The following is a 21344-nucleotide window of genomic DNA, read 5'->3' as shown; positions in this document are numbered from 1 at the left end:
TTCCTGAATTATTTTGTACAGCTTTCTCTGATTTTACTTCCTTATAAAACTACCTGTTTAACTTTCGAACATGAGCTAAGAAGTTACTGTGATCACAGTCCTCAAACTAAATCTCAAATGATATATATGCCTTGTGCAGGCCCTCTGCACAAGGGCAAATTTCATCTGTTGAGAATATTCTCACAGCTCAGTCAGTGTTGAAAAAAATAATTCTGTTATATCTAACTATCTTCCTTCAATATCAGTATTTCTAACGCACTCTTCCCAGTAGTATATGGGCACAGAATATCTTAATTTCAAACTAACTAGAATTTTTTTTGATAGTTATTTTTAAAAATAAAGCAACTTCTTGCGGCAATAAATTAGCTGACGAGAAATTTCACATCAACATGTGCACCTGACGTGGAGCACTCACATGGACGCTACTCAGAGAAGAACTACCTCATACCAGCCTGATGCACATTAACTATCTGTGTGGATGCTGCAGCTGTGCACTGAGAATTCCCTAGTGCACTTTGATCAAAGCACACTACTGAACCTTTTAATGCACAGCCATGAGGTCCACCTGGATAGTTAAGGCGCAGCAGGCTAGCATGAGGTAGATATATACCCCAGCTTGCTGTGAACTAAGTTTTTGTACAGCCAAGCCCTCTCAGTACTCTAAAATCTGAAACTGGCCTCACTTGGAAATTTAACATATTACAAATACAGTGTTCCCATCTTGCGATTTTACTGCGAGTTTTGCAACATTCGGTATTTTTCTTTAAGACCCAGCTCCTGGAATTAAGTGATTTTGTGAAACTCTCGGTTTTAATCAAGAGTGGAAGCGGGGAGGCGGGAGAAATAAGCTTCTAGACCTGATGGTTGCATTGAAAAAAGTCTTGAAAATGTGACCCGAGTGTACCATAAAGGCTCAGAAACCAGAAAGTAAAGAAAAAGAACCCCAAAATAACTACTACTTTTTTTAAAAATCATGATTTTAAAGCCAATTTCCTGATTTTGGGTGGGCCTGGCTCATGATTTTTGAACGTTTACGGTTGCCAATACTGCAAATATCAGAAACAGAATGGTTGGGGTATGTATGTATGTATGTATGTACATATTGCACTTCACATTACATCTGTCTCTGGTCTTTCACAGCATTTCATAGTTAGCCATGACAAGGCCCCTTCCTGACTGAATTCTGTATAGGAATAAGAGAGATGCATTTTTCTTTTCAGTTTAGAGTTCAATAAGACAGGTTAAAACTTGAATGTAGAGAAGGACAATCATTTTTCTGCAAACACTGGACAAGGAGAAGCTACTGACTCACATTAAAGACACACAATTTCTTTCAGCTGTAGTATGTCAAGATCAGAGCTGAGCTTATAGATACATCAAATGAAGTCTACACTGCACCTCTGAAAATTTCAACATCAGTTTCCTCCTACTCCCAGTATTTCTCCAAGACCTCCACAGTTTGTTGGCCTGAAACAATTACTTCTACCTTGCAAGACTAATGTGGGGACCAGATGACTCTCTACTAACGCCTCCCCTTTGAGTTTTGTACGCTCTGAAAGTCTTCAAACCCCTACCAGTGAGAGGTACACTAATCATCCCAGCTACTCAAACCCTATCAAATCCCCCTGGTAACAAGTGCCCACAAACAGACCTTACCCACTCATTTGGCAGAGCCTTTAAGGATATGTCTACACAGCAACTAGACACCAGTGGCTGGCCTGTGCCAGCTGACTTGGGCTCGTGGGGCTTGGGCTGCAGGGGTGTTTCATTGCTGTGCAGCCTTCCAGTCTTGGGCTGGAGCCCAGGCTCTGGGACCCTTCCACCTCACAGAGTGCTAGAGCCCAGGCTCCATCCCGATCCTGTAAGTCTACACAGCAATGAAACAGCCCTGCACCATGAGCCCAAGTCGGCTGGCACAGGCCAGCCATGGGTGTCTAACTGCTGTGTAGACATATCCTAACACTCCAAGATGTTGCATGGAGGCTACAAGAAAGCCCACAGATGTTTTACACTGTGCTTGATAACACCAAGGCTTGTCCATGACAAGATACCATTTTGAATCTCTGACTGAAATTCAACTACACCAAACTCAAGCCACTCAAGACTCCTGTTTGGCTCCTTTTTGGCAATCTTTTCTCTGTGTATGGGGAACAAAGGGGAAGAGGTGAGGGAAAAGGGGAACAACTGTGTGTTTGATGAACAATTTTATAAGAAATGCTGCAACCCAATGAAAACATCACATCGTATTAAAAAGCTTATTTTTCTTTTTGGTGCCATCGTGGTTTGTATAACAAAACATGCAGTCATTCTGAGCTGCTCTTGTAGTAACAGCAAATAATACTACCTCTGTAATACCTTACCAAGCTCAACGTTCTGAGATGTATCAGCTGTATGCAATGCTGCCTCTTTGCCAGGTTTTAGTGTCCCATTAATTGGCATCCCTTTAACATAAAATTCGAGTTCACAAGGTAGCAAGTTACAGATTACCACAGTTGGCAGGAGATAAATGGTATGCCCAGGCTGTCTGAAAATCTGTTTAGCACTGTCAGAAAATATGTTTGAGGGCATGTAATCTGGGTAATTCTCTTTCTTTATAGCCACACAAAACCTATGAAGAAAGACAGATGCGTGTGAAAAAAGAGCAATGGACTGAATGGAATAGTTGTACTTTGACTTCCCAAGCACCAGATTGAATCTCGCGCCACAGTGCAATTTACACGATTCAAACCCCGTACAGCATTTAGAATGAATTCTCTATAATAAACATTTTAAACTTGATTGTAAAATACTCCAAATATTTTGCACTTATATTGACTCATCTGATACTCTCAAAACAGTTTACAAACAATTACACCTCATAACAAGTCTGTGAACTACCACACATAATTATAGTAGAATCTTCCTTAATCTACAAACTGATTATCCTCACAAAAAAGTCCTATTGCACCTCTCAACACACACTTAATAGCAATCTCAGAATACTAAACTTTTACTTTTACAAAATATATTACTGGTACGCTCCAAAATATTATTAAAAACTAAATTATACTTGCCAAAATAAATTAAAATTGCATTCTATAATGCAACTGTATTTTTGTTTTTCTTGTCCTCCCTGCTCTAACCACTAGACAATATCATCTTTTGGGATTAAAATTAGACAATCAAATGAGGAAGTAAAATAACACTTCTTCGGGTAACATGTTCTTTGGAGAGGTACTCACATCTTATAAAAATTGCTTAGCATCCTACAGTAATGACTTCAAAACAGTATATATTTTTTAAATCTGAACTATAACGTGTTGGCTTTATGAAATGATAACTATTCACTAAGCAAAGGTCATTTTCCTCAACTATTTTTAGGAATGTCATATATAAAGCCTCAAGAGACAAGGTGGGTGATATAATATCTTTTAGTGGATCAACTTCTGATGATGAGAGAGAGAAGCTTTTGAACCACACAGAGCTCTTCTTCAGGTCTGGGAAAGGCCAAACAAGTTGATGGCATCCATACCTGTATCAAACTAAGGAATTATGAGATACCATGTAGTGTTCATTATGTGTTGACATTATGGGGATTAAAACAAAGTACTTAATATTTTGGACAATGCACTTGGACCGTAAACAACAATCCTGCATTGGCAGAAAGACAGACTAGGTAACCTAATTCCCATCTCTAATTTCTATTATTTGATTTTATTACATTAAAGGTTAATAGAGTGGTTGTTTTGTAATTTTACACTTTTGCTACAGGGATGGTCAAGAACGGGAAGAACCAACATTTTGGTCTTATGACAGAAACTTTTAAAAAGCCTCTAATGCTTTACTGACTGTTTTCTGGTTCCTAAGAAGATTCTGTACACTTCTGATGTCAGCAAAGAAGAAAGTGTCACAGCCAAACTAATGCCAATTTCTGCTTCCTGCACCTGTAGTGACTGTTTATCAAAGGAAGTTGGGAGAGTGATTTGTGGTTCCCTACCCTTGTACATCCAGCCACAGCTTGTGGGATTGGGATGGAGACATAATGCTCTTCCTTCCAGCCATCATAGCGGGGCCCATTTTCTATTTTTAAATACTCTGATGGATATGACCTCATATCCCATCTAATCTTCCTTGTACAATTACAGTGTAGTCACACTTAAACACCTCATATTATACTTAAGGTGTCAAACAAAACTCTACAAAGATTTCTCTCTAAACAACCTCTTTCCCATTCCACTTTAGCTTTTTCTAGTACTACTTACTTTCACATTAATTCACCTATCAATAACTGGTAAGTTATAGCAAAATATTTAGCCTTATAAGGTCATAATTACCTGAAAAATCGGCTGTTTTCAGACTCCATCGAATGGCACTCTCGTTTGCTGCTACATACCTCTGCTGCCTTCTGCACATTAGTCCAATGAATGGGAGTCTTACAGAAAAAGACTCCCATTCCTTTTGGCCTGGCCTGCAATCGCCAAGATGTAAGGTGTAATGGAATAGCAAAGGAATCCCCTGGCATTACTGCTGGAAGCACTACAGGTTCTGCAACCAAATCCCAAAGAAAACACATGCTTCAGGTTGCGTCCTTTGGTCAAACTATAAATAATTTCTTCAGTTATAAACTTTGGACAATGCTTTTAATGAAAGAAGCAGTACATTTCCCATTATACGTAGTTCATCCGGTCCACATGCCAAACTGTTGTTTAAAGTGCCCCTAATAGTGAGTCAAACAGCAAGAAAGTCCTGCTTATAGAACCAGTGGGCTGATTCCTGATAAATTGGGAATGGATTAAAAAAAATTAGCTGGAGTTCTAACTTGGTTTCTCTGGTTGCCTTGGTTAAAAGTACCATTTTAAGTGGGTGTGGAAAGAAAAGTTACTCATCTATTACTAGAGTTCTTCAAGTAAATTGCCAAAATAGATCCACACTCTTGAATTACGTCTGCACACAGCACCAAAGACCGAACCCCTCTGCCAAATTCTGACTGTTGGAGGACAGAAGGACTTTATCTCATCTGTGGCGTGTTCTAGACATGGACTTATAAGGAGGTGTTGCCCTCTTCCATCCTCATCTCCTCCAATTCACCTAAGCAGCAAATTAAAACTCGCTTTGGTTCCTTCAATTTAGCTTGTTGAGCATTCCCCCCCTAGTTAGGGCTATTTTTTGTCAACACAAGTAGTGTTGAAATCTGTAAGGTTCCCCCTTTTCCCCCCGCTCTTCTCCTCAGTCCCCCCACCCTCTCCAAGAAAAAACAAATTCAGGTGTTTTTCAGAACTTCGGTTCCAGGAATCAAACTTCATTGGGGTAATCGGTTCTTCTGCCATTATGGTGGACACACAAGAGAATTTGGGTTAAAAACTGTTCAAGAGTGTGGATGTGAGACCACTATATCCCAGTGCCTCAGATCTGCACTGAAATACTCCCAATGTACAGAATTCATTTTTTTGCCAGTACTAGCGTTTTCCTTGCTCACATGAAAGATGACTGTCACATAGCTGCAATTAAAGAAAAAGAAGCAAGCCCTCTCTCATATGACACAAATATACTGTAAAGTCTTTCAAATGCACTTGTTTATAGAGCTCTCAAGCTGTTTGACTAAGATGATGAAAATCCTAGACGTTAGGTAAAGAATCTATTGTAGAAAACAAGCTTATGTAATTTTGACTTAAGGCAAAGAAATAAAAGAAGTCTGACTCTTCTAAACTGAAGATAAGTAAACAAAGCACAATACTTTAAGCATTCCTTTCTTCTGCTTTGAAAGAAGCTGGGGACAGGAATGTCATACTAACTTGACAATAGCATAACACAAAATTCTTGTTGTTGCTTGAGATTTCGTACTTTATCCACAGGAAAAATCTCTACATAAGATTTTTAGGGAAGTCTTACTTGCTTTTATACTTTGAACCTTTTGATGGCATCTTCTAGACATTCATTTTTACTAGAGAACAGGACAAAAAATTGTTTGAGACAACCAAAACTGGGTCCATCATAAGTGGTTCTGACAGCAAGGTTTCTCTCACTGATATGTAGCAGGGCAGTGTAGCGATAGCGTTCTGAGACTTACTGTCAGGAGCTGAAGGGCTATCCAGCCTTAATTCCATTGGTGTTTCCAGCCTGTTTTTCACAATCAACGCAGAGCGCACTGTAATCACCTTCCGAGCACTACCTTCCATGGTAACTTCAAATACCACACGAACTGGAGGCAATGAAGAAAACTGCAAAGCCATTTTAAAAGTTTATGTATAAGAAAATGCAATGATGATATCTAGCAAAGGAACACCCAATCTTTGCAATAACTGCAGCTTGCCAGTAACCCAAGGGCCACACCTAATTTACACATTTCATATATTTTTAAAAATACCCATAATTTTTACTTGTGCTTATATCATGTTTGATAAACACGAGCTCATTATTTGGGCTTGTCAGCCTACAGGAAAAAAGGAATGAAAATAAAAACAAGGAACCCACTAGAAAGGAAGAGCAGATTTGGCCTGCTACATTCATTGCTCTTTATGAACTGCAACTCCCTATATATGGTAGCAAACAGGAAAGTGGCTGCATCCTGGGCATTCCTGAGCTAGAATGTTAAGAGCATTATTTATGCTAAACATTTTTATTAGTATGTTTCATGTTTTCAAAAAATTTCAAAACAGCCTGTGATAAATCAAGGTTCTGTTCATTCTCATTTTCCTTAGTGCTTCCCACTCTTTCAACAGTCACTGACCTTCTGCATACACAGTCAGAAAAATATCCTCAGATATCTAGATTAACAAATTGTGTGTGTGTGTGTGTGTGTGTGTGTGTATTTTTTTTATTTTTATATATATATATATATAACACACATACACACACAATGCATTATCACAAAATCCTTAGTGACATTATAAACTTTAAAACAATGCATTTGCCCCTTCACACTACAGAAACATAAAAAATCCATACTGTATATAGACCCAAAGAAAAATTGCTACAGTAACTATTGTTTTAAGAGACTGTGCCCAGAACATGCTGACAATGTTCTTGTATTTGAGAAAGAACGGACAGTCGGTCCAGGATTTTGAACTGCCAAAAACTTTATTAAAACAATGTAAAAAAAAACAAATATAACCCAATGAAATGTACATAGTTTTGCTGAAACTTGCCAGCAGCACATTCAGCAAGTCTAAGATCATAAGGAAAAACACAAAAGTATTTTATTTTTTTAAACACAGCCCCAGTTCTGGGTACAAAGTTCACAAGAAGATTTTAAATAAAACAACTGAGACACCTCAACTAAACTCACCATCCAATGAAAGCAACTCACAATACTAACCTTAGTTATGGGGTTAGTAATTTACTTGAGATTTTCTATTTCAAAATATTATGTCCTTAAAGAAGAATTCTAAAGATTTTAAAGAGAAGTATTAACAAATATAATCTTGCTATCATGTTATGCTACAGTATATTTTATTTAATTCTTAAAAGTTTTGCTCTTAAATATTTCTGGTGAACTCTGAACCCAGTTCAGGTGGAAGACAAACAGTTCTGCGTTTAACCTTGTGCTCCCAGCACTGCGGACGACAACAGCAGCAGGAGAAGATGAGCAGTGCCAAGATCTCTTAGCTTCACCATTTAGGATTGTTGTTTTAAAACTGATTCAATAATAAACAAAAATTCTGGCAGGGAGAAACTAACACTTCTTTTTCCTGGAATTAGTGATTCTGTCCAAGAGTCATTCAATGATAGAAGAGTACTGTCTCCTCAAACACTATCAAAAATAGAGTTTGTCATTCTGCTATTTGTGCAGATTGATTTTTTGATAATCTGGCCAGTGTGGGTCTTTTGTGGTTCTGGCGCTTGCTTTTACCAATGTTCCCTTCTGTTGCAGGTAGCTCGTATTACTACAACACTGAACACTTTCTGTAATATTTAAATCACAGGTTTATGCAGTATAGGAGAAGCCTTACTGTTCCTTTCCTAAAATGCCATATTTTAGCCCCACAGGATACAATCCTCAATGGAATTAAGGACATGCTCCAAAACTCATTGTAAAGCAATAGAGAATTTCCACTAATTTCAATGGGCTTTGGATCAGGATTAGAGGTAAACGTATCAACTGGAATTTCCATTCTTATGCCTCAGTCTTCCCCCATACTTAATTATGAGCACTAAATAGATCAGTTTTTAAAAAGAGTTTTATGGTGTGAAGATGTGCCCAGAACCAGTGTTCTACTTAGACAGTAAGCTCGGTGGGTCAAGGACCAATTTGTTATGTGTATGCAGTACCTAGAACAATCCAAGGTTGGGGCCTTTAGGTGGTACCACAATACAAATAAATAAATAAATAAATAAAGAGGTAGAGAAAGAGTAATAAGAGTAAGCAGCCTTTTCTTCTTATGCTTCTTTTGAATAGGGGTAAACATGTCAAGCAGTGCCAGCTTGGAAAAGATTTATTTTCCTTTTTAGTTTGGTGCAGATTAGGGTGTCAAAGTAGATGAGAACAGAGCAGAGAAAACAGACTGCAATGCTTCTTAAAGCCTTTTCGTGATTAGTGGTGGTTCTGGAACAGCCTTCCAAGGGGAGTGGAGGGGGCAAAAACCCTAACTGGCTTCAAGACTGAGCTTGAGAAGTTTATGGAGGGGATGATATGATGAAACTGTGTACAATGGCATGTAGCCGATCAGCGACTGCTAGCAGCAAATATCTTCAGTGGCTGATGATGGGACACTAGATGGGGAGGGGTCAGAGTTACTACAGAGAATTCTTTCCCATGTGTCTATCTGGTGGGTCTTGCACACCTGCTCAGGGTCTAACTGATTGCCATATTTGGGGTTGGGAAGGAATTTTCTCCCAGGTCAGATTGTCAAAGTCCCTGGGAAGTTTTCGCCTTCCTCTGCAGCATGGGGCACAGGTCACTTGCAAGTTTAAACTAGTGTAAACTGTGGATTCTCTGTAACATGAAGTCTTTAAATCATGATTTGAGGACTTCACTAACTTAGCCAGAGGTTAAGGATCTATTACACGAGTGGGTGAGTGAGGTTCTGTGGCCTGCAATGTGCAGGAGGTCAGACTAGATGATCATGATGGTCTCTTCTGACCTTAAACTCTGAGTGGTCAGTTCTCAAAAAGATTCACATTAAAACATACAGAAATGTAAATAACTACCCACTCACCTATCCCTTCTACCTTTTCAGGTACCATATCAATGCCTATAAATCTATTCCAAGAAAACTCTACCAGATGCTCCCATTATTCTTTTTTTCTCTTAGCTGACCTAAAAGTCTGCAGATCCTTTTCCAAAGTCAGTGCCAGAGTGAACTAGTTACAGTTCTGGACAGTCACATTTAACCAGTGCTCAGTCATCCTGGAAACTACTGGGGTCTTATTCTCCAAAAGCCTGGCACCTTATGTAATCATTTACGTCTGGGGTAGAATGACTAGTGGTGTTAAGTGTTAACATTCTGATTTGGTAGGGTTTTATATTCGCCTCACAAATATATAACTGATGACCCAAGGCAGTAGAGAGGGAGGTCTATGGTGTCTCCCTATTGAAGTGCACATCCTTACGAAATACCATCTGGGGGATGAGTTAGCATTGAGCATAGTCAGAACAAAGCAGCAAACAAGAGGACACGGGGATATCTGCATTGAAAGAAAGCAGAATATTTCTGGGCCAAAAAGGAAAGCGAAAGAGGAAGAAGGCTGAAAGGAACAGGATCAACAGGATATGAAACCGGAATCAAAGAAGGTGAAAACCTAGACAAGAGCTCCCAACGAAGTCTGGACTCATTTCACATATACACGAAGGTGTATATTGTCTGGATTTCTTGAGAACTGTTTGAAATATTGGAGTGATGTTCAAGATGCTCCCTAACCCACAAAAATGCTATTTTACTAGCTTAGTGGACTCTATCAACATGAAAAAGGGCATAAGTTAAAGTTCTACCAACAACTATCCACACTTGTGGTATGTGGGAGAGCTGATGTTGGTGACTCTCCATTTGAATGTTGAAGAATGATGAACAGCTTTGTTTGGTCTCCTGAATTATTACTACATAACTATTATTGCTGTGTAGAACCCCTAATCCTTCAGAAATACATTTATTTATAAATAATCTAGTGTGCAAACAGATCAGTTCCACCCAGTGTTGCTTGAGATGATAGAGAAGCAGCAACGTGTCGTGCTGTTGCAAAATTAGTATGAAATGAACTAAGTCACACAGAAGGGTAAGGGTTGTTGGTGTTATGAAGGGTGTCCTGCAAGGACAAAATAAGTTGTTATTCCTTGGGGATCTCTTATTTTTTTTCCATTCTGCCTCAGAAAATAACAACTTTCCTTGCAAAGGAAATAATGGAAGAATGGAAGTTAACATACAACAGGTTCAAGAAAATAGGAGTGATTAAATCAGATGTCAAATAAATACATTGTACTCCTGGGGGAATTCTGTGTCACTGCACGCGCACAGAATTCATGTCCCACACAGACATCTTTGCTTCCCTGCAAATGATGGGGAAGCAAAGGAAGCCGCAAGAGTGGTCATGCGCCAGAGCTGTCCGGGTGAGAGATGGTGCCACTCAGGCTAGCTGACACTGCAGCTGGACACCGCCTCTTGGGTCCTAGTGCCAGTTGTCCTCCCCTTCTGTGTGTGCTGGGAGCCATCCTGTTTTCTGTACAATGGTGAGTGCCTGCGGTGGGGCAGGGCAAAGGGGTCAGGGTGGTGGAGTGGGGGAAGAGGCAGTGGGGAAGAAAAGGGGATGGGATTGGGCAGGGGGATCATAGATGATTAGGGTTGGAAGAGACCTCAGGAGGTCATCTAGTCCAATCCTGTGTTCAAAGCAGGACCAACACCAACTAAATCATCCCAGCCAAAGCTTTGTCAAGCCGGGCCTTACAAACACACTAAGTTCGTCCATCCTTGGATCCTGCTGGACTGAGCCTGCCTGCCCACATCTGGTGCAGAGGGGCAGGGCCCCGGTGTTTCTGGGGCAGGCTCAGCCCTTGCGCTGTGTCAGGGTCGGGTGCTGCCTCACCTCCGAGTCCCTGTCCCCAGGGAAGAATGGAGGGAGGGGGTGGGCTTCAGGGTGATCTCCCACCTCTATGCAGCCAGTGGCCTATGCTCCCCATTGCCATGCTGGAGCCTCCACATTTATTTATTGACAAATAAAATTGGCTGAATTTTAAAATATTGTGTGCAGAATTTTTATTTTTTTGGAACAGAATTCCCGCAGGAGTAACAATTATCTGATTGTGGAAGTCACAGTATCATTGCATGGATACAGTTTGTACCAAGTCTGTCAAACTGTTTATAAAGAGAGAACAATCATCACTCCATTCATAGAATTATTCTACTTTAATTAACGCATGTCTAAAGGAACAATGAAAAAATGTACTCACATAGACGTGGGGATGTATTATATTTGTTCTACTGATGGGGCTCCCAACCTAGACAAGAATAAAGTAAAACTTACCAATCAGAGCACATTGTAAACTGCTAATGTCCCTTCTAAAGTACCTCATTGCCTTGTGAGAAGCAAAGCTAAACTATAGTCAATAGTTTTCCTGATGCTCTCCATGGCTCTGGAGAGGTGTCAGGAAGATTAGTTCCAAAAAGTAAAATGTGATTGTTACCTGTACTTTGTAGTTCTGTTTTGTAACAAAGAAGAGAAGGGAGTTGCTGGAAAATGTGTCAATATTAGAGATATATGCAGAGTAATTTCAACCACAGAGTAGTTCTTTACCACATCATCTTGCTGACATAAGCAAAAACAGATCTTAAATAAATATATATATATATATATATATATATATATATATGGCAAGGAAATTGGGATGATACGATGCTTGCTATAATATGCAACTGTCAAGACTACTGAAAATATTTAACAGGTCCCTCCACACCCAAAACTCCTGCTGAATAGTGATTTGCCCTTTGAATAATTTTATAAAATTAGAGCCAAATCCTGCCTGATGCCAAGAGACCATCAACTTTAAATTTCCCTGGGGATTCAGCAACTTGCAGCCTGGCACCCTTCAGTTTCATTATCTACTCCTTATGCCTACAGGATTGCTTTGTCATTAGGCCCCACCAGGAATGCAAGCCTGTGGGTGGCTCAATTACATTTTTTCATTCACAAAACAGATTTTTGTCAAAGCAACAACACCCCAACACAACAACCCCAGAATTATACAAAATTGTCAAGATCGTTTATTTTCAATCAATTAACCATGGAAGGCAGACCTAATAAGCCTGCAATAGAGGAACAGGACATCCGAGCAATGTTGATGGGATTCATAATTTTAATCAATCCATGACACCTTCACTAATGCAATATTTCTGTCATTCTAAGCCTCGATGCTCTGTTGAGCACAGACTAACTTTGATAACTACCGAATGTATGTTATTTTTGCAATGTGTAAAACTGTCAGCTGGTAACTGACCCAAGATCACTAAACACTCATTTTGAGCTGACTGAAGAGAAAGAAGGTCCTATCAGTGAACAGTCACTGCTTTAGAAATAAAATTGAAGAGAAGATTACTACCCAAGTAAACTTTGTGAAACGATATCATTGAAATATACTCAGAATCAGAACTTACAGTAGAAGATGATGTGTTCTTGTCAGGTGCTGCATATCGGAAAAAGGTTCCAACTTTGTCTACCGACACCGGACTGACTTGTTCCCAGCCATTTACTCTCACTTGCAGCTGATGAATTCTTAGATCGTGTGTGTGCCTGTCAGTTCAGATAAAGTCAAATTATCATTAAGGCATCGTCTCACAAAGGAAAGCCAAGACAATAATTAGAACCAATATATGTCTGGATTTATCTGTTGTATTAAGAGAAGATTAATTCTTGACTATTCAAATGTAAAAATATAGTTTTCTATTCCAAGGATTTAAAAATGTGCTTTTAATTTAAGAGGCAATTATCCACGGTCAGCTAATACAAATTATACACATAAAACTATAGCCCGTATGGCACTACATGCAAAACAAAAAATAAACTTGTTAAATATTTGTTAGTATCCTCTGGTTTTAAATTCAACTGCTAACCAACATGTATTCTTTACAGCGTGTGCAGACATTGAGTTAAGCAAACGGACAATTTTTTCCCCACAAGTTTCTCAGGAAATACACCTCTACCCTGATACAACGCGACCCGATATAACATGAATTCGGATAGAACGCAGTAAAGCAGTGCTCCGGGGGGGCAGGGCTGCGCACTCCGGCAGATCAAAGCAAGTCCGATATAACGTGGTAAGATTTTTTGGCTCCCGAGGACAGCGTTATATAGGGGTAGAAGTGTACAACTTTTACAAAATTAAAATGAAAAAAATCATTTATACACAACTCCCATTGACATCCATGTGAATAGGTTGCTTGTCTAATGGCAGAATTTAGCCACAGATATTATACATTTGCAAGTATGTAAAAATTAAGGAAAGATTAAAAATTGCCAAATATTAAACAAAATCTACTGGACAGCATTCCAAAAAGTATGTTCCCGTGAATGCGTATATAAATGTGTGTTCCTGTGAATGTGTGAATAAATTCAAAAGGAAAACTGATGGTTTTCTCCTTCACCTGTGTCTTAGTTTCCCTCTGGCTTCAAATTCGAATGGAATCTCCTCACTAGTGAGAACTTCTCGCCACTCACTGACATTGTGTGCATCATCAAGAAATGTTCCATTTTCCTCAGGAACGACACCTGGACTCCCACTGTGAGATAGCGCTGCACTGTAATCAGAATCACACCAGACTAAAACTTCTATGGTATAAGTTCTTGTTCTTAATTTGTACATATTCCTGAACGAAAAGACAACTTAGCATCACAATATAGTAAAACCTGTCTTATGAGAGAAAACTAACAGCTCTGCAAAAAAAAAAAAAAAACCTGTCTATCGGAGATGGTCTTTAAAAGGTTTAAAAAGAAAATCAAACATTGTACTGGCAACTTTGGGAATGCTTCAAAGTGATTAAAGGGTCATCATGATTAGAGATTTTAGTTTGTGTTAAAAAATTTAGATCCAATATGAATAAAAGTGATTTTTTTTTTTAAATTTATCGCAAATGTCACTATGCTTCCTCTTGGCTTTATTTTAAAAAATTTTGAATTAAAAAAAAAAATGTTGCCAGGAATGGCAAGATACATCAACAGAAAACAAATCTACTTTCTTATCCTTTTCCACAGCACCTGCATCACAGAAAGGCATGACAAATATTGTTACAATGAGACCATAACAGTTCTTTACCGGGTAGGGGTAGTAGTTAGGGTAGCAAACCATAGAGTGCATCCGGTGTGATTCCGCAATGCAAATGGTACAAAGGGCTGTCTGCGTTTTGGGGTCTTCATTTCAGCTATAAAAGAATAAAAGAGGGCTTTATTAAATGTATCTCACAGAAACATGTTAGGTACTGACAAAACTTGGTGGAGATTTCACAGTTATAATAAATCAGAAAGTCTAGAGAACCAAAACTGGCACAAAGTGAAAGAGAAAAAAATAGAAATATAAAAGCATTTTTACACACACACACACACACACACACACACACACACACAATATATGCTTGTGTCAAACTGTCATCACTGGAAACTGAAGTCCTATATTCACAGAACAGGTATACAGTGAGCAAAGGAAGCTTTCCCCACACAGTCTCACCAATCTGCATCAGCCCCAGATCAGAGGCTCTCCCACTAGAAATGAAAAGTCAGTTCATTCGCCATGTTCATTCATTCTTTGGTGCCTCTACCAAGACTGGCAAACAAGTATCTCCACACTGGCAGTGATTATTATGTTGACAGCTGTCCAACTAGGAACTGAACTGAGATCTCCAACATATTTCATATATGCCCAAACACTCATGAGATGGTAACCACATACAGTTACTACTACCCTGGGTTGGATTTAAGCCATCAACTAAAGAAGAAAAGCTCTGCATTACTCACTACAGATCACTGAGCCATCCAGTACCCACTTAAAAGTTATTATTAATCATTAACAATGACTGCAAGGCAGAAATATGTTGTCTGTACAGCTTAAGGTCATTTTAGATCATAAAGTAAACAAACACAAAATCAACCTGAATGCATCCAAAGAAAAAACTGGAACTGTTAAAATGTAGAACTAAAGGCTACACAAACATTGAATAATGAAGTTCATCTATCATAGCTGACCTTTTTCGTGTAATAAAGAGTGTGTATGTTAAGACTGTTTTATTAACAAGAGCAGATTCTACCCTGCTATTTCCTATTACATTGCATTCTGTCAACTAAGGCTATTGTCATAACAGGATATTGCTTCTGACTGACAAAAACAAATGGTCAACTTCAAAGATTTTTTTTTTTTTTTTTTTTGGGGGGGGAGAAAAGTGGCTGCTCACTACATTTAATCATTAGGAAAACATCACTAGAACAAAATGGTTTTAAAAAAATATAAAAGAATGAAGCCTAATATATTGCTCAGCATACATTTTTCTAAAATGTGAAAGTCAGAAAAAGAGCACAATATTTTAACTATTGCCTTTCACTGCCCTCCGGCGGTGAACGGACTCATGAAATGGCAACACAGAAATTAAATATTATAATAATTGACAATCATTTATCTATTTTCAAATATAAATGATTGTTTCTAATGATTAATCATTGCCTTTATTTTAAGATGAAAATCCATATAAATACAGGTACTTCCATAATTCAGTATTTCTCATATTCTGAGGACTTATTCTCCCACCACGACATACAGGCAGTAGTTACTGAGTTCAGCAGGACTTATTTGTATCCTGAAGCAGGTCTCTAGTTTTCTATATCTACTGGGGCAGATCCTCGGCAGGTGTAAGTGGTCATAGCTCCTATGACTTTAATGAAGCTATGACAATTTATAGCTACTGAGAATCTGTCCCACGAAATACAGGAATTTATTAGTGGATAAGAGATGTAATACAATCACTGCCAAGGGTTTAATCCTGCATGGTTTGTTCAACTGCTTACTCACACAAATAAAATACATGTTCTTTGCTTATAGTCACCCTGACACACACATTATCTTATTTATTTTGACACTTTTATATGTTCTTATGGCAATATAAATTTTGAAAGTATGTAGAATTAGATGTAAAAGCACTTAAAAAGTGCAAAGTTAAGGAATAATTATGAAGCTTCTGAACAAAGTGGTCAGGAGTGCCTACCAACAGTAAAAACTGTACAGCAGTCTAGGTCTACTAAATATAATACGGCATCTTAATATGTCTTTCTTCACACACATACCAACAAGTTGCCAAAACAGTCCATTCTTTAATATGTTACTGAACATCAGATTCAACTTTATTCCAAACAGTGAATGAAAAAGGATGTCTATATTCTTAACAACGTCAGTTACGACTTAATAGGGATTCCACTGAAATTGATAGCAAAATTTTTAGTAATTTCAAAAACAGGAAGATCAAGTTCTTCCAGATCAAAATTTTGTCTTCTGCCATTCATAGATTCGCAATCATCTTTCTGACAATGGGCTAGATTTAGTAAAATATAGTTGCCTCCAGTTATATAGGATTACAGAGCAGAGGAAAAACTTTTAATCTGGCACTTAATCAGTTGTTGATTTATATTTTCAAGAGCAATTACAAAAAATTTTTTTGGATTGTGTCAATAATTTTATGGTATGATGATTTTCAAAATAAAACATGCTGTACAGATTGCAACTTCTCAAGCTGCTGATTCAAAAATATATGAAATCAGAAGGATTTTTTTGTACAAGTTATTTTCTTTTGTTTCAACTCTCATTAAAGTCGATTGTAAAAGTATAAAATACTGTAATTTAGCCTTCCAGTAATCAAATTTTGAATGAACACAGGAGTTCTTACTTGGGCAAGGTTTTTACTTTTACATACAATACTCTGAATGTATCTGTGTGCGTATCATTTTAGTACAGAAACTCATTAAAGGGTCTAAGCAAAATACATTACTCTTCAAAAAATTAAATCCGCATATAGCTCTTATATTTTAAACTTGTTTTTGATTCTGTGAATTATCTGTGCACCAAGAGTAAAACATTTATGAAGTGCGATATAAAAAGACTTCAAATGTTTTATTTCAGGCTTTCCCCCCTAACCATTTGTTAAATCATTTCCCATGTAAAAAAGTTGTGTCAAACTTGTTATTTACTTTTCCATAATGACTCAAATTGAAAATAACCTGTTATTTTAAATAGGAAAACTTTGTTTAAAAGACAGTAGACGTTAAACATATAGCACATAAATTAACATTTCATTTATTAAAAATATTTTACTTTCTGATGCTCACTGAAAACAAATATGCTTTTCAAATCATCCTAATTTTTAATACACTGAATACAGCAGGGGTATTCAACAGATTATCAGATCTTGGTATTTAAGTAAGTATTTACAGCACTTGTCTATACACTGAGGAATTTCTACCAAACTTCTACCCTAATGCCTAGGAAATGGACTCAGAGCAGGATAAGATTCCGCTTTCATTCCCTCAAGGAGATAGCCTTCCTCAATAGGACTAGCTGTTCAACTTCCCTCCCTGCCGACAGACCCAGAAAACACACGAGAGATAGACAGGGTGCACGACAGGGATGAACAACTCATATATATATATGGTACTTGTTACCTTTTATATATAGGAATTAGAGGCTTGATTTATAGGCAAGTCACTTATACAGTGCAGTATTTGTTGAACAAGACATTACTTAGAAAAAACAAAGCATTCTCTCTCTCTCTGCAGTACAGTACCTCTAGTATAGATCTGATGTTCTAGGTTAGTCAGACTGGCTGTACTCCTAGTTCTAAGGTAGACAAGGGGAAGGCCTGGCAGACAGGAAAGACAAAGTTAGCAGGTAAGGAAAAATGCAGATATACAGGCAGATGCTTCTCTATTATGCATACAAGAATAAGGAGAGTTACACAGACTGTTGGCATCAATCAGTAAATGGGCACTATCCATTTCCTAATGCTAAACTAGAATTTGAGAATTTCTATTCCTTCTGGAAAAAAGTTCCAACTGCCACATGGGGGAGAAGAGCAAGTCAAGAACACCCACATGCAATGCTCTCTTAGAATTAAGGTGAATATTCAAAGCAAAATGTTTAGCCAGGTTTAACACAGTTTCCTTCAAATTCAGTTGTTAAACTGGTTAACCTTAATATCTCCTGGCTGATCTGAGAGACATGGAGTTAAATCAGGGAAAGCGTTAATGTTTATTTCTCAACTGATTTAAAGAAACAAATCACAGATCATGAGGATCATATTTTCTCTTTGATGGGGATATTTTATTATTCATGCTCAATGCATACTGTTAAGTAAAACTAATACAGTCAGGCCAAATTACAGTTAGTGTAACAACACTGTAAACCCTGCTGGGATATTAAATTCATTGGCTCTTTGTGCTGGGAAGACCATTGCTATTACAGTTTCACTGTGAAAGCTGACACTGATACAGAAAAAGTCCCAGGATTAAATTTGCTACAATACCAAGAAAAACATCAATAAAACAAAAGAGGCCTGTATTTCCTTTATTATACCAGGAGAGGTCTTGTTTTGAAAAGTCATGTTTCTGCAGGATCTGACTGTATAGCAATTAAGTGGCATTTGGACTGCCAAACTAACCATTTGCCTTGCAGGACTGCAACTCAGAACTGACATCGTCCAAGGATTTCAGAACTTTCTGAAACTTTATGGTCTGTTCATTGAGGAGGGGAATATATTCTTGGGCAAAAGATACCTCATAGGTGAATTAGTACAGCCCAGTGTGAGTGGGACAGACCAGCGTTTTTCTCTTTAAAACAGACTCCTGAAATAATCTCAGAATCCTATGGAAGAGGAGCCAAAAAAATACAAAATAGATGCTTTTTGTTGTTTCTTCTTATTTCCCTATTCTCTTTTTTAGCTGTAAGAGCCAAACAAACAGAGTAACATGGCGCACTAGGAGGAGAGAAATTTTAGGTGTAAAGAACTCTTATTTGGCAATGAAATGTTTACTGAATGGAGGAGACATTTCTGAAGCTCAAGACAATACCTGAATTCTCCAAAGAAACTAGAAAAACTGCTAAGACTCCTAGAACTTCAGAAAGATCACATTAAGTCATGTGACGACTAGAAGCAAGTCAGTTGTCCAGCAAAGAGTTCTCCAGTTCTCAATGGCCTCAGAGAAATAAGCCTTGGTACAAAGAAGACTGAAGTGAGCTTATTTTGGAGATCATTAACACTACCCCATAGCAAGCAAAAGAGCACTGAGCAACATGAGGCAGAAAACCTCCCCAGAGTTGAATGTTCTGCTACCATTATACTCAGCTTATTTGTTCTTTTATATGATAGCGTTATAAGATAGTTTGCCATTCACTGAGAGCATCTGACAGCTATAAGGATGTAAAATTAGCAGTGCAATTCTTAATTCAAAGCCAAGCATCCTAAAACAGAAAACGCTCTTAGAGGGATTATTGCGGTACAACAGAAACTAACTTCTTCTTGCCCTGAATTCCTTAAAACACCAAACTTTGAGCTTGTAATGTTATGAGTGAAATGGTTGCATATGTCAGGACTTCCAGATAAAGAAATACATGATTAACGGAAGTCATACTCTGTCCGAAGGATGGTGGGTCCACAGAAGATCCCATCCAATCTTCTGATTTGACGGTGTCCATTTTCTCCTGTTTACAGTAATCTGCCATCCATGACTGCTTGGTACTCGTGTACTGTTCTAGAGGGATATAAACAAAAAGGTCATAAGAATAAGGACAAATGCTAAATGTCAGTTGAGATGACAGTTGAATAAAGTACCAGCTAACTAAATGAAATGGATGTTAAAGTCATAGGACTAAAATTACACTTCCATATTTAAGTGACTAATAATTTATCTCAAAGTTATTTTAGCTGCTAGTCGCAATAGGCCACTTTTATAGGTTAATTTCAAGTCACAGCTCACAAAATCACAGCAGTTTGCTCAAAACAAGCACCCTCAGCTACACTCATGTACTGAGCTTATTTATATTATCTTCCTACGATTGTTGTTGTGATACTTTGATAACATTCCTACCATTTATTTTCTTAAAATGTTCTTGGGGGGTAATATCACAATTTAAAGGGGAAATTCATCTTATTTACTATATCAGCTTCAGGCACAGTTTGTAATGGTTTTGAAAGTACCACACAAGATTATGGCACTCTTTCATATTATATAAACATGCCCAGGGAAGAATAATCAAAGTAACATTAATCATACCAGTTTGCTGGCACTCACAAGTTTTAATAGAGTGCCCAGAAAAAAATAAAGTGTGGACTAAGATGATTCCAGTCCTCCACCCCACCCCCCACATTGGCTCCCTCTGCTCTCCCAGCACCACTTGGTGCAGGACAATTTAAGAAATACATGTATCCCTGAGGTGGCATTTGAAGGAGACAATAAGCCTTCTTCCTCATTGCGATCAAGCCTAGAGTAAACCAAAGATCCTTAGCTGGCTCAATAAAATCATGAATAAGGACAGCTAAATGCAAACTGTTGATGTTTTGTTCTTTGTAGTTTACTCTTGTACTGCTGTACCATGGATACCTGGAACCTCGATCAGAACAGGAAAAGTGTATAATAGCCACCTCTCCACTATCAATGCAGAAAAAGACTACGACAAACATTCTGTTTGGCCAGGAGAACCCATATCTCAAGTGTCAGGTGACGGTGAAACAAGGCTTTTTTTATTACTTAGGCCAGGAGTCACTGTGAGATTTTAAAGTGGAATTAAAAGTGAGAGCTTCATGACTCAGTCTTCCCATAAGAATATTGATACATATCATTACTGGACTAAATGAGTAATCATTATATAATCGACTTGCTGAAAATTGATAAGTGTACTAAAATATTTTTAAATTCTTGAAACGTGGGAAGTTTTTAATGAAAGCCTGCTTTTCATTAAAGATAAATTACTGCTAGCATCTGTATTAAGAGAATTCAGATGGCCAAAGTAAGCATGCCCACTATGCTGTAAAATACGTAATTAAACTCTTCACACTTTTACCAACTCTGATAAAATATAGAATGTCTGAACCAGCACTTGCCTACAACAACAACCTGAAGAATCTAAAGAAACTTATACCAAGGCTTATGTCAGAGGACACTGATGGGACTCAGTTAGCAATGTCTAATGTCAGTATCGTGTGCTATACTGGATAATATTCTACGAGTGTTCTCATACACACCAGTTAACACAGAGGTAATATTGATATCCAGACGATGTTTAGCCTTTGCTTCCAGCTTCAGACGGGAAGGGTGGAGGCGGCTGGCTGCCTGTTGTTGCCAGGATACTGAGCATGGCCATGGCTCAATAAACGGCTCCCAGCCTGAGAGAACACAGGAAATGTTACCTCCATTAGACA

At 38.1% G+C, this 21344-nt stretch overlaps 1 protein-coding gene across 5 annotated transcripts in view; it reads right to left on the bottom strand.

Annotated features, from left to right (window-relative positions):
- Positions 1-21344, bottom strand: part of VPS13D (vacuolar protein sorting 13 homolog D) — a 183431-nt gene that overhangs the window by 105919 nt on the left and 56168 nt on the right. For 3 of the 5 annotated variants that reach the window (XM_026659907.2, XM_026659908.2, XM_024210588.2), the window contains exons 37-46: positions 21168-21308; positions 19558-19677; positions 17715-17789; positions 14213-14318; positions 13545-13697; positions 12558-12693; positions 11357-11404; positions 6047-6197; positions 4314-4524; positions 2361-2608 (exon numbers count right to left, since the gene is read on the bottom strand). In XM_026659907.2, coding sequence (XP_026515692.1) covers positions 2361-2608; positions 4314-4524; positions 6047-6197; positions 11357-11404; positions 12558-12693; positions 13545-13697; positions 14213-14318; positions 17715-17789; positions 19558-19677; positions 21168-21308 — 1389 coding nt within the window. The remainder of the gene's footprint in view (positions 1-2360; positions 2609-4313; positions 4525-6046; positions 6198-11356; positions 11405-12557; positions 12694-13544; positions 13698-14212; positions 14319-17714; positions 17790-19557; positions 19678-21167; positions 21309-21344) is intronic. The other 2 variants (XM_026659909.2, XM_026659910.2) reach the window with 1 other exon arrangement.

Source organism: Terrapene carolina, unplaced genomic scaffold (genome assembly GCF_002925995.2).
Source record: "Terrapene carolina triunguis isolate 2854851 unplaced genomic scaffold, T_m_triunguis-2.0 Scaffold714, whole genome shotgun sequence".
In the NCBI taxonomy this organism is placed as follows: domain Eukaryota; kingdom Metazoa; phylum Chordata; order Testudines; family Emydidae; genus Terrapene; species Terrapene triunguis.
Note: the sequence above shows the minus strand (reverse complement) of the source record. Positions and strands in the feature narration are given on the sequence as shown.